Below are 11740 nucleotides of genomic sequence, written 5' to 3'. Positions count from 1 at the left end.
GTTTTCTTTTTTTTTTGCTGGTAGATTTGGCCTAATCAATCACAGAAAACGCCTCGTGGAACGATTGTTATACCCGTAAAAGTTGCGCGTATCACCGGCGAGAGAGGAGGACAGTCCCCGCCCAGGTGAGAGACAGAAGCTGCAAAAAGAAGGAAGATATCCCGTGTACGCGCGGAAAAAGTTTTCATAAAGTGCGCGTTCATAAAGTTTTCCTCACCTCACCTCAAAAATTTTTAAAAAGACTTTCCTCACCTCACCTCAAATTTTTTAAAAGGTTTTCCTTACGTCACCTCACCTCAAACATCACCAAAAAAATTGGCCCTCACCTCACCTCAAATATCGTGAGGTGAGGGTGAGGTGAAGAAACCCTTACCCTCACACGCCCTCGTGAGGGTGCCCACCTCTGGTAACCACGTCCTCCACCATATTGCCCAATACAATTTTAACAAATATTTTTTTAAAATTCATTTTCGTACGTGGAAACGAACACTACGTAGTTGCAAAACTTCGTCGTATTTTTAAAAGTTGCAGCAATTCTCTGGCTGCAAGACTTCCTTCTTTGTTCCTCGTGGACTCATACACGTTATAAAGTTGTCTTAGTTATGTGCCTACACTTATTATTTAGTCATGAAACCTGCTTCCCATTGCACACTTTACTTATACTACTTTGCTCTCTTGTGGGAGTGAGGCGCATTAAAAAATACGAAAATAAAATCTGTCAGAAGTGGGATTCGAACCCACGCCCGGAGAACCGGACTGCGACCTGAACGCAGCGCCTTAGACCGCTCGGCCATCCTGACACGAGTGCGTGTTCTCTGCAACAACTTTTTGCGGGTGACGCTAGTATAAGCATCTTATTCACTGACGTCACTCCTCCACAGTGCAGTAGCTTCGAAAAGGCAAAAACGCCGCCATGATGTAGGTACATTCAAAAGTTTGGTTTCGGTTTTCGTTCGCTGCCATATGCTATTCAGAGGACTACTCAAGTTGAAAAAGTTACTGTACTGTGTTTTTACCATACGCGAGTAATTTACTCGGGTATAGTAAAAACAATGTTCGCACAGTACAATAACTTTCAAAAACTAAATGTACGGTGAATGCGATGTAGGTGAAGGCCTGAACAGGCAAAATAGACAAAACCTGAGGACCACGGTTATGGCGGCAAATCTGCTACCGACAGTGGCGCTCTCCTGCGGATGCCGTCATGTGAATAAGTTACATTATCTATGGGTTATGAAGGGCGTACATACGTATTTCCACAATACACAAAGTGTTTAAGATGTGTCATGCACTAATGTGTACGCCAGTATGCCTTGCGCACAACCGCCAAGCTCACGGTATATTACAACAAGAAAAAAAAGTCGGAAATCGAAAACACCAACTAAGGCTGCTACATGGAATACACTGCTGCGAGGTAGTTGTGCTCTCAATGGTACACCGACGACAGGTTATTGAACTCTAATTGCTCTTGGGAATCGGCTGGGATGGCAAATATATACATCTCAATGAACATCTGTTGTAGAGCCTCTCATCTTGGGTACATAGGTATCATGCACATTGCGGTACAACTAAAATGCACGAATATTAAAAAAAAGAAAAGAAGAGAAGATATACAGACACGTGCAGTCCGATAGAAACTCGTGTCCTTCAGGCTCGTGAAGATAGAGGAGCCCGGTAGCCATCTTTAGAAAGGGTTATGGAAAAGGTAGGGCTACCGGTAGAATGGAGCAGAACAAGGCCATACAACTAATAGTATATAAGCGATTGCATAAAAACCTTACGGTATGAAAAGTTATATTTAAACGTGGCTTTCTTGTGTTTATTGATTTTTTTTTTTTTGCTATAGTAGTTCATTCTATCAAGTCGGTGGCGCTGTTGTACCATCTGACGTCATTTGTTTGAAAACAGGGAGACGTCTATATAAAAGAACGTGCAACTACAGACAGGGGCTATATGAGAAATAAATATAGGAGGTACTCAATTTGACTTATGTGATAATTAGATCACGGGATTTTTAGGCATGCAAAAACCTAAGAGATGCCTCAAAGAGCTTTCAAAATACTTCGTCCTTCAAATACACCGCTTTGAGTAGCTCCCTGCTGCTTGATGCCGAGTATACGAGGGAGTGAAAAGCAACGTGGAGGAGGCTTTGACCAAGGCGACATGCCTTACCCTCCTAACTGGCGGCTGGACCGACATTCAAGGAGACTCAGTGATAAACTTTATTTTCACAACGCCGACACCAGTGTTCTACAAGCACTACAGGCACAAACTGGTACACCGCGTCGTATATCAGCGGCGAAATCTGTGGCGTCATCGAGTCCGTTGAAGCTCACAGAGTAGCAGCGCTTGTTACCGACAATAGAGGTAACATGCAGGCAGCATGTCCGGTGGTTACTGAAAGGTTTCCACATATAAAATCAATATGACGAGCCGCCCGTGCAGGGACCGAATCTGCTCCTAAATGACCTCGTGCGCCTAAACACAAATGCAAAAGTTTATAAGACGTCCAAGGAAGTGGTTAAGCATGTAAAACAGACTCACGTGGTTGCTGCAAAGTTTCCAACAAAAACAAGGATCAAAATATGGGAAAGGTAATTTCATGACGCTCACGTTGAAGATGGGGGTGGTATCACGCTCTCTCCTGAAAGTTTGCTTAAGAATAGAGAAGCACTCCAGAAAAAAAAAAAAAAAAAAAGAATCAGAGCGCCAGGCCGTCTTGGACGAAGACTAGCTTTGGAAAGCTCCGCGGTGCTGCTTGGAACTGGTGACGTCAATTTCTTGAATCTGCGGTTGAATCTGACAGCGGTTGAACCTGACGTTCCCGAAGTTTTTCATGCCATCAAAGCTGACGTGACCACGAAGCTGGCGACCACCAGTTTGACGCACGAAGAAAAGGCGCGGACAAAAAAGAGATTTTAAGAAGACGCGAAGAGTTCTGTTTGCGACAGATTGACATCGCTATTAACCTTCTAGACCCGAAATACCGAGGCAAAAACCTCCGATAGGTTTTTGTAGGTTTTTGTAGGTAAACCACCTGTAGGTTTCACACCACAGAGAACGAAATTTCTGAAACGCTCTTCGAAATGGAGTGTTCCGCAATGGAGTACTCCGGCATAATAGTCGAAGGTTTGTTTGTTTGTGTGAAAAAAATTTAACTCGTCTCCTAACTTGTTCTGCTACTCCTAACGTAAATTCTCCCCCCCCCTAAAAAAAACACAAAAAAACTACTACTTCTCAAGTGCTCTGCTCGTAAGTTCACTATTCACTAGTTCGATGTTCACTATTCAAATGTTCACTATGAGTCCACTATTCACAAATAGCCGAGACCATACACAGAGGAGCCTAGAAGCACGTATCCATCACTCAGCTCCGAACAAATTTCGGAAGTGCCGCCAAGGCAACATCACTCGTGTTCGGTGCTCAATGTCCCAACACCTTCACTTATACCGAAGACCCTGCTGTCCTGTCGATCGAGTGCTTCTTTAGTGTTTATTCGAGGATGTGTTTATTTAGAATACACCACTTTTGCACCCCGAAAAGTGAAAAAAATAAATATTACTGCGTTGCCTACGTTGAAATCGAGAGATTTCCATTTTAGTTCATTTATATGCGTTATATTTACCTTCAAGAAACATGTACTCGGCCGGAGGTCCAGAACGTTCAGGAGAATTCCGAAGTCCCACTTCTCCGGCACAAAGCAGCCCATGGTCGCGAACCCTCTTGCCTGCTCTTCATCATCCCGGGTTTCTGGCTTTCTGCGGGCCTTTCTTCAACCGCTGGATCACCGACGACAAATACAATGGTGAGCCATCTATACTTGAATGCGCATTACATGGGGGGGGGGGGGGGGGTTGAGGGAGTCCATTTCCAGCGAACGAAGCGACCGGCTCGAGCGCCGCGCACGCTCTTTGCGAATGGTTGAACGAGTCGTAGGAAGCGGTATTTCGTTCGAACGATCGACTCGCTCCCATTCGTTGTTGTACTCGGCGAACACGACCGAATCGGAAAAGAAAGCTTCGGCAGTCAGTGGTTCAGGGAGTGCAGCCATTGCTATACTCAGAAGAAGAAATCGATGTATGGTAGACTTATACCTTATCTTGAGTACCGTATACTCTGAATACTGTATCTTAAATACTTTTGTTGGTATCTAAGTATTGATGCATTCTTTCCCCCAAATTGAAGAGGCAGTAAGGTCCAGAACTGTATTTTAATGAAAGGCCATACTCCGGCGGTCAGAAAGAGGGCCCAAAAGAGAAAAGAGAACCGCAAGCTCTCGTGTTCCTCAGTTTTGTTGGCTTTCGTGCACGAGCCGGATGACGTTCGCCAGGGGCCGATGATGACGACGGTGTCGATGAGCAAGTAACCCGGAGCCGACAGTCGTGACAGTATCTCACTGTGTACGCTTCGCGAAAAGCTTTTGTGCTGTAATTAAACCAGTTTTTTTTTTCACTAGTAGTTTTTTCACTTAGTACTCAGTACTCTAACTACTGTTTCCTCTTTTTGTCGAATATTCAGATGGGAATTCTTCCTTCTTTTTCTTCTTTTTTTTTTTGTTCTTGCCGCATTTGAGAACGATTGACCTTTCCAGGCCGTTTCAAAGGAAGTCCACGCTGATTTGTCTTGAAACGCCACGTGTGTTCTGACCTTGAACTGGGAAACGTTTTTCAAATGAGGAGAGGACAGCTATCGGATGAGCACTTTGAAATGCAGCTATATTTTCCTGCAAATAAAGGATATGTCTAACTTGCAGGCATATTTCGACAGTTCTGTGGCTGTTTATTTTTTGAGTACCTTATAAATATCTTAAATACTTTTCATAGTATTTACTAAGTATCATCTAAGTACTTTCATTTCTAACTCTGTTTACTGTATTTTAAATATATTTTGCGCTCAGTATTTATTTACATATTTTAAATACTTTTTTTGTAGCATCTTCTTACATGTCTGATATCCCTGTCACACGACAAATTGAATGTCATTCCCAGTGAATGACATTCGCACTGAATGACATTCGTTTCGTGTCACGCGGTGAATTCAAATGGCAATACGTGCGAATGATATTCGCCCAGCGAATGAGTTCGGGGAACTCATTCACTTTTCCCTCTCGCACCGACAGCGTACCCTCGCAGTAGAGACGTAGCAAAAACAACAACGATAAACCGTTTGAAGAAATGACAGACGAATGTAAAATTGTACTGCAATATTTTATCACGAATTTTATAACTTTTGACACGAAGGAGGGAAGGCTAAGCACTGTGGCCACGTTGTCAAGCGCGGTGCAGTAGGCTTCTGAGTCGTCTTCCCTTGTGGAACTTAGCCAATAAGGTGACTTTGAAAAAGCAACGATTTTGTAAACTAATCCAATGCTTCAAAGAAATAACAATTTAACTATAATGTGCGCACCCACACAACTGTGTTGAGCGACGGTACTTAACTCACACCAGGACAAGTGGCGTAGCCACGGAGGAAGGGGGGGGGGGGCAGAGCCCCCTCTACCTACCGACCCAAGCAAATCGTGCTCATCCGATGAGAAAATAATATAGGGGGGGGGGGGGCTATGTGACGATCACGAAAGTTTTTGCAGATCATGGCGTCTATCTAAGCAGCACTGTTGAATGGTTTTCAAAGCATGAGCTTTTCAAAATACTTCCAATCTCGTGACACCACCTTATTGCTCATGACACCCTATGTACATGGAATCGTATTGTGAACGCCCAAATATTTTTTTTTTTCATCCGCATTTTGCGATGTGCACAAGTATGTGTGGGTCGTCGCACCCAGGATTGGGGGGGGGGGGGCGAGTTTTCGTATCGAGCACCCCCAACCTTGGAGGTCTGGCTATGCCACTGATAGGCATATGACGAACACATGAGCACTATAGAAATCATTACCTCAGCGTGTTTGCGTCCGACGGATGGTGTGCTTACACATAGGCGGAGAGTTTTCAATCTTCCGGAGGGGGCCCGGGCACAACGCCCCCCCCCCCTTTAATGCACAGAGGTCGGGCAGGGTGTCGCGAATTTCGTGTGTTGCGACGTTGTGAGGCAAATTTTTACAGGATTTTCATGACCACTTGCATGAAACACGCGAAACATGGCGTCACAGTGGATGACGCCATCCACTCAAACGTTGCCTGCCTGCGTACTGTTGATGAGGCCCAACAAGGCCGAAACAGCTGTCCAGTACTGGCATTGTGACGTTTGAGTTACAAACAAATAATATCAAAAGTATTCAAGTATGCTGCTTGGATAGACGCCGGTAACTGCAAGAACTTGTGCGATTGTCACGCTGGACCACCGATATAGTATATACAGGGTGTGTGCAGAAAAACATGACCCGCATTTTTACATGTAACTCGTTGTCTACTTAGCCGAGGAACTTCCGGTGGCGCACGACGGCGTATTTATGCGTGCGAAAGCTACAAAAAAATCCTGGAAGCCATACTCAGTGTAAAAAAATTAACTGAGCGCGAAAACATGGGCTTCCATGCATTAGAATAGGGCGGTCATGACAGTGCATGGTAGTGCATTTCGGTCTCATGAGAGTTATGTGCAGGCACCGCTAGGGGTACTGCCGATGAGCATCCATGTGGGACGTCGTTTCGATTTATGCACCGATAGCTCCCCTAGCGGTACTTGAACACAACTCTCCTACGAGCACCACGTTGCCCTTTCACATACACCCTATTGTCCACCATGTTGCCCTATTCTGATGCACGGAAGCGGACGTTTTCGTTGTTCCGTTTATTTTTTAAGCTGGGTATGGCTTCCACAATTTTTCTACAGATTTCGCACGCATAAATGCGCCGTTGTGCGCCACCGGAAGTTCCTCGGCTAAGTAGACAACGAGTTACATGTAAAAATGCGGGTCATGTTTTTCTGCACACACCCTGTATATTACATTTTTCTCCTCGGATTTGCACGATTTGCGTGGGTCAGCCAGGCCCGCCCTTATCGCGGTACGTTTCACGATCTTTGTTTTGTGTTTCTTTTTGCTTTCTTTCCCTCCTTCTGGTGTTCGCAGTCGCTCGCCGTATGACTCCTTTCATGCTGCTGGACACGTGACGGGTTGATGCAGGGGAAGGTGAAGTCAGCCTGCTCTGAAGTGAAGGCTCGGTTCACCGAGGGGAGGCTGAAAGAGGGAGAGGAGAGATGTTGGTGGCACAGGAGAGCAGAGGGAGAGAGAGCAGAGAGAGGAGAGAGGGTGGCACAGGGAGGGGCGTGCTAACCCTCTTGCTCTGGGATTTGGGTAGTCCAAGAGGACTACCCATCACAAAAAAACGTGCGAGCATCCATCAGTAGTCTTGATTGGGATGCTCCCTGAACCACGGTGATCACCAGATCTCTTGTGTTATCTCCTTCTATGATGCCAGTGTGGGCCGGGTTTCTAACCCCCTTTCGTCGGACTGGCAACGATTGCGCCGTAAAATTCGTCGCGCGCTATCCTCTGGGAGCTCCGTATGGCATGATGTTTGGCTATTTTTCCCGATGGGATAGCTTCTCAATATCCCTGACAATTATCATTATGTTTAGTAAATTCATCACGCTCTACACGTTGGTGGGGTGAAAAAGTGACCTTTACTTGGCAAATTTCTGAGTTCAGTTCGGTAGAATTAACATCATTAAACTTACGTCACATGACATTCACATCGGGAGGTGGCAAAAACCTAGTAAGAACAAATGCCGTTAACCCCATTATTCTAGGTGGTGTAGTTCTTTATTATAATTCAATGCCACGTTTTCTGGGACGCTCTGTAGACTACAAGTACTGAGGATATGTATACAGGGTGTTTCAAAAAACGTGTCATTCGGACTTGATAAAAAAACGGGGCGGCGGAAAAATACGGGGTAAACGGCATTTGTGTGGCAACTGAATTTGCCACCTTGAAAAAATATTCTCATTTGATTTTAATTAAAATAAATTGAATTTCTTTAATTGAACTCCAAAATTTCCCAAGTCAACCTAACGTTTTTTTTACAGAATTAGAGAGCCCGTAGCGAACTTAGTCAGATCCACCAAGAAATCCGCTCGATATTGCAAAGGGAACTGCCCCAAAAAAGTCCCGAAGTTGAGGCTTCAGAGTTTCGGGTATTCAACGGCGCACGAAATCAGACGCAAAGATTCGTGGAGAGGACTGCTCCTGCCCCCATGAAAGATAGAAGGTCGAAAAAACACAGGGCGGGAAAAAGAGGCGGAATCATTTTTGTTTGCCGCTTATCAACGTATGGTGGAATGTCACCTGCCTTTTTATCTGCGCGTCTTGTGCTGCACGCCGGTCCGGCGATAAACTGTTCTAGCTTCATGGGGGCAGGAGCATGTCCTGCCCTCCGCGCATTTTTCTGACTGATTTGGTGCGCTGTTGAATACCCGAAACTCTGAAGCCTCAACTTCGGGTCTTTTTTTGGGCAGTACCCTTTGCAATATCGAGCGGATTTCTTGGTGGATCTTACTAAGTTCGGTACAGGCTCTCTAATTCTGTAAAAAAAACGTCAGGTTGAGTTGGGAAATTTTGGAGTTCAATTAAAGAAATTCAATTTATGTGAATTAAAATCAAATGAAAATATTTTTTCAATGTGGCAAATTCAGTTGCCACACAAATGCCGTTTACCCCGTATTTTTCCGTCGCCCCGTTTTTTCATAAAGTCCGAATGACACGTTTTTTGAAACACCCTGTATATACAGGGTGTTTCAAAAAACGTGTCATGCGGAATTTCTAAAAAAACGGAGCGACGGAAAAATACGGGGTAAACGGCATTTGTGTGGCAACTGAATTTGCCATCTTGCAAAAATATTTTCATTTGATTTTAATTAAAATAAATTGAATTTCTTTAATTGAACTTCAAAATTTCCCAAGTCAACCTCACGTTTTTTTTACAGAATCAGAGAACCCGTAGCGAACTTAGTCAGACCCATCAGGAAATCCGCTCGATATTGCAAATGGTACTGCCCAAAAAAAGTCCCGAAATTGAGGCTTCAAAGTTTCGGGTATTCAACGGCGCACGAAATCAGAGGCAAGATTCGTGGAAAGGAGGACTTGCTCCTGCCCCAATGAAAGACAGAAGGTCGAAAAAAAAACAGGGCGGGAAAAAAGAGGCGGAATCATTTTTGTTTGCCGCTTATCAACGTATGGTGGAATGCCACCCGCCTTGTTATCGGCGCGTCTTGTGGTGCACGCGGGTCCGGCGATAAACTGTTCTAGCTTCATGGGGGCAGGAACATGTCCTGCCCAACGCGCATCTTTGCGACTAATTTGGTACGCTGTTGAATACCCGAAACTCTGAAGCCTCAACTTCGGGACTTTTTTTGGGCAATTCCCTTTGCAATATCGAGCGGATTTCTTGGTGGTTCTGACTAAGTTCGCTACGGGTTCTCTGATTCTGTAAAAAAAACGTTAGGTTGACTTGGGAAATTTTGAAGTTCAATTAAAGAAATTCAATTTATTTTAATTAAAATCAAATGAAAATATTTTTGCAAGATGGCAAATTCAGTTGTCAAACAAATGCCGTTTACCCCGTATTTTTCCGTCGCCCCGTTTTTTTATAAAGTCCGAATGACACGTTTTTGAAACACCCTGTATGTTTCGAGCCGTATTTGTCAGCATTTTTCTGTCGCGTTATTTGGCCTAACCTTTATTCTTACTCACCCTTCATAAAACTTTAATGCCATCCCCCCTAGTAGACGTTTCGTAGAAGTGCACCAGTTGCTAAAGAAACGACCGATACGCACAAAGAGACAGGCAGAAATTAAGTGCGGGGGAAAAAGCCCAACAAGGAAGCGTTTCGTCATGTAATCGGTCACGCGTGCGAGTAATAAAATAACCACAGCAATTGGTCTAGGCCAATACGGGCGTTATAATATCGTTGATTATAGCTTCTCAGTTACAGGGAAACGTAATCCACGCGCGGCCAATCGAAAGCACGGAAGGGGGTGTTACAGAGAAGAAGGTACAGGTGGTTGATATTCGATATACTGCTATAGCTATAACATCGAGTCTTCGTAACATTCACCTGAGGAGCAAACCGAGCGAATGATCCTAAACGAAAAGTAACAAATCTTGCCATGGAAATATTTTATTCTTCGGATTCACTCACGCCAATTTAATCTAGTTCAAGCGAATAAATGTCGCCCGCCCTCATCTTCACTTGCACTGAGCGTTTTATTGGACGATGCTCGTTTTTGTTATTCTATGGGGCCATTGGGTATAGCGACTCGATGATGTAGCTGCTCAGTAGCGAATTATGCCCCTATACGGGGCGAGGCATAACGGTATAAACCTCTACCCGACAAACGTCATCGTGACGTTGGTAGACAGACCGAAACCGAAACACATCGGAAGGGGAGAGCAGGGTTCCACGAATGGACAATTGTTCGCTGCCTCCTATTGAAAAAAAAAAGTAGGACCGAAGGTCGCGTCCCTTTCAGAGACAATCGTAACCCCATCAAGACCGTGGTTTTCGGGCGCGACCTTGTTCACCACCAGCTTTGCACGTAGTTCAACTCTACCAAATTCGTGGCGCTGTCGAACACTATGACGTCATTTGTTCACGAACAGGTAGAGGTCTGATTGATTGATTGATTGATTGCTGGCCGGTCGAGTGTGCTCACCACTACGCCACGCTGGCATCTTGGATGTTGGTTGGCCTTGAGAAACGGTGTGTCGGTATCGTTTTAAAATGCGCGGCAGCCGTGGGGAACAACTCGTCATCGTCACCAGCCCTTCACTTTGCAGACTACCGGCTATCGGTGGATCAGTTGGTACCGTGTTCGCCTACTGATCCCAAGGTTACGGGTTCGAACCCGGTCGAGGCCGCCAGCAGCTCGGTGGCAGTGTTGCTTTCACACGTCGTCTTCTGCGAGGGACGTTAAATGCGGTGTGCCGTGTGTTGAGGTTTGAACGCGAGTTAAAGAATCCCCAGCTGGGCAAAATTAATTCACAAACCGACCACTTTGACGTCGATCATGATCATAGTTGTCTCTCGACGCAAAGCCACTAATAAGTATACTTTGAAAACTGGGATGTGTCTACTCTTCGTATCTATAGATTTAAGTGTCCTGCTGTTGTAGCACGAACAAAGGATCTCGACCAATCGCCTCGCATACCGTTTCCAGTAATTATTCCGCTGTCTTGAGCATTAATGCGCCACACTTTAAAGACAGAACTTCACCACATAGCACTCTCTTAGTCTTACCATGCTGAACAACAACAACAACTTTATTTTGAGATGGAAAGTGGGGACGTTCACCGCCACAGGCGATACTCTACCCCATTGCTGGTGGGGATGTGGGGAATAAAATAATGAGCCCCTTCAAAATAACGATCGAAGTCCGATGGTGTCCAGAAATGACAAAGGAGCTTTGAGCGCAGATCGTTGCTGGGCTGGATTGGGCCAGGGACCAAGCAATTTCGATAGGGAGAAGGGGCGAGAGTCCAGCTGACTAAGAGACTCGGAGAGTTCGGTTCGGGAAGGTTGGTAGTGAGGGCAACGAAGAAGAATGTGCTCCAGATCCTCAAGAGCACCACAGTGGCAGCAGGTGGGAGAGTCAACTTGTCTCAAGCAGTAACGCCACTGAGCGGTAAAGGCCACATCGAGTCACATTCGGTGGATTAATGCAGCATCTTGACGAGAGGTGTTTTGTGGCATGCGGAAAGCGAGCACCATTCTGAACGACATCGTTGTGCCCCCTGATTAGTTAATAACGGCAGGCGTACGCCTTTTTGGAACACTTATGCCGTTTC

At 45.2% G+C, this 11740-nt stretch overlaps 1 protein-coding gene and 1 non-coding gene across 2 annotated transcripts in view; one reads left to right on the top strand and one right to left on the bottom strand.

The window, feature by feature from the left end:
* Nucleotides 1-716: 716 nt before the first annotated feature.
* Nucleotides 717-800, bottom strand: Trnal-cag (transfer RNA leucine (anticodon CAG)). The gene has a single exon. It is a non-coding gene; the product is annotated as a tRNA-Leu (tRNA).
* Nucleotides 801-3636: 2836 nt separating this feature from the next.
* Nucleotides 3637-11740, top strand: part of LOC135369392 (diencephalon/mesencephalon homeobox protein 1-like) — a 76730-nt gene continuing 68626 nt past the window's right edge. The window contains exon 1 of the mRNA XM_064602985.1: nucleotides 3637-3805. Within this exon, the coding sequence (XP_064459055.1) occupies nucleotides 3637-3805 (169 nt within the window). The remainder of the gene's footprint in view (nucleotides 3806-11740) is intronic.

This window comes from Ornithodoros turicata, chromosome 9 (genome assembly GCF_037126465.1).
Source record: "Ornithodoros turicata isolate Travis chromosome 9, ASM3712646v1, whole genome shotgun sequence".
Lineage (NCBI taxonomy): Eukaryota > Metazoa > Arthropoda > Arachnida > Ixodida > Argasidae > Ornithodoros > Ornithodoros turicata.
This window is presented reverse-complemented; position numbering and strand designations above follow the sequence as displayed.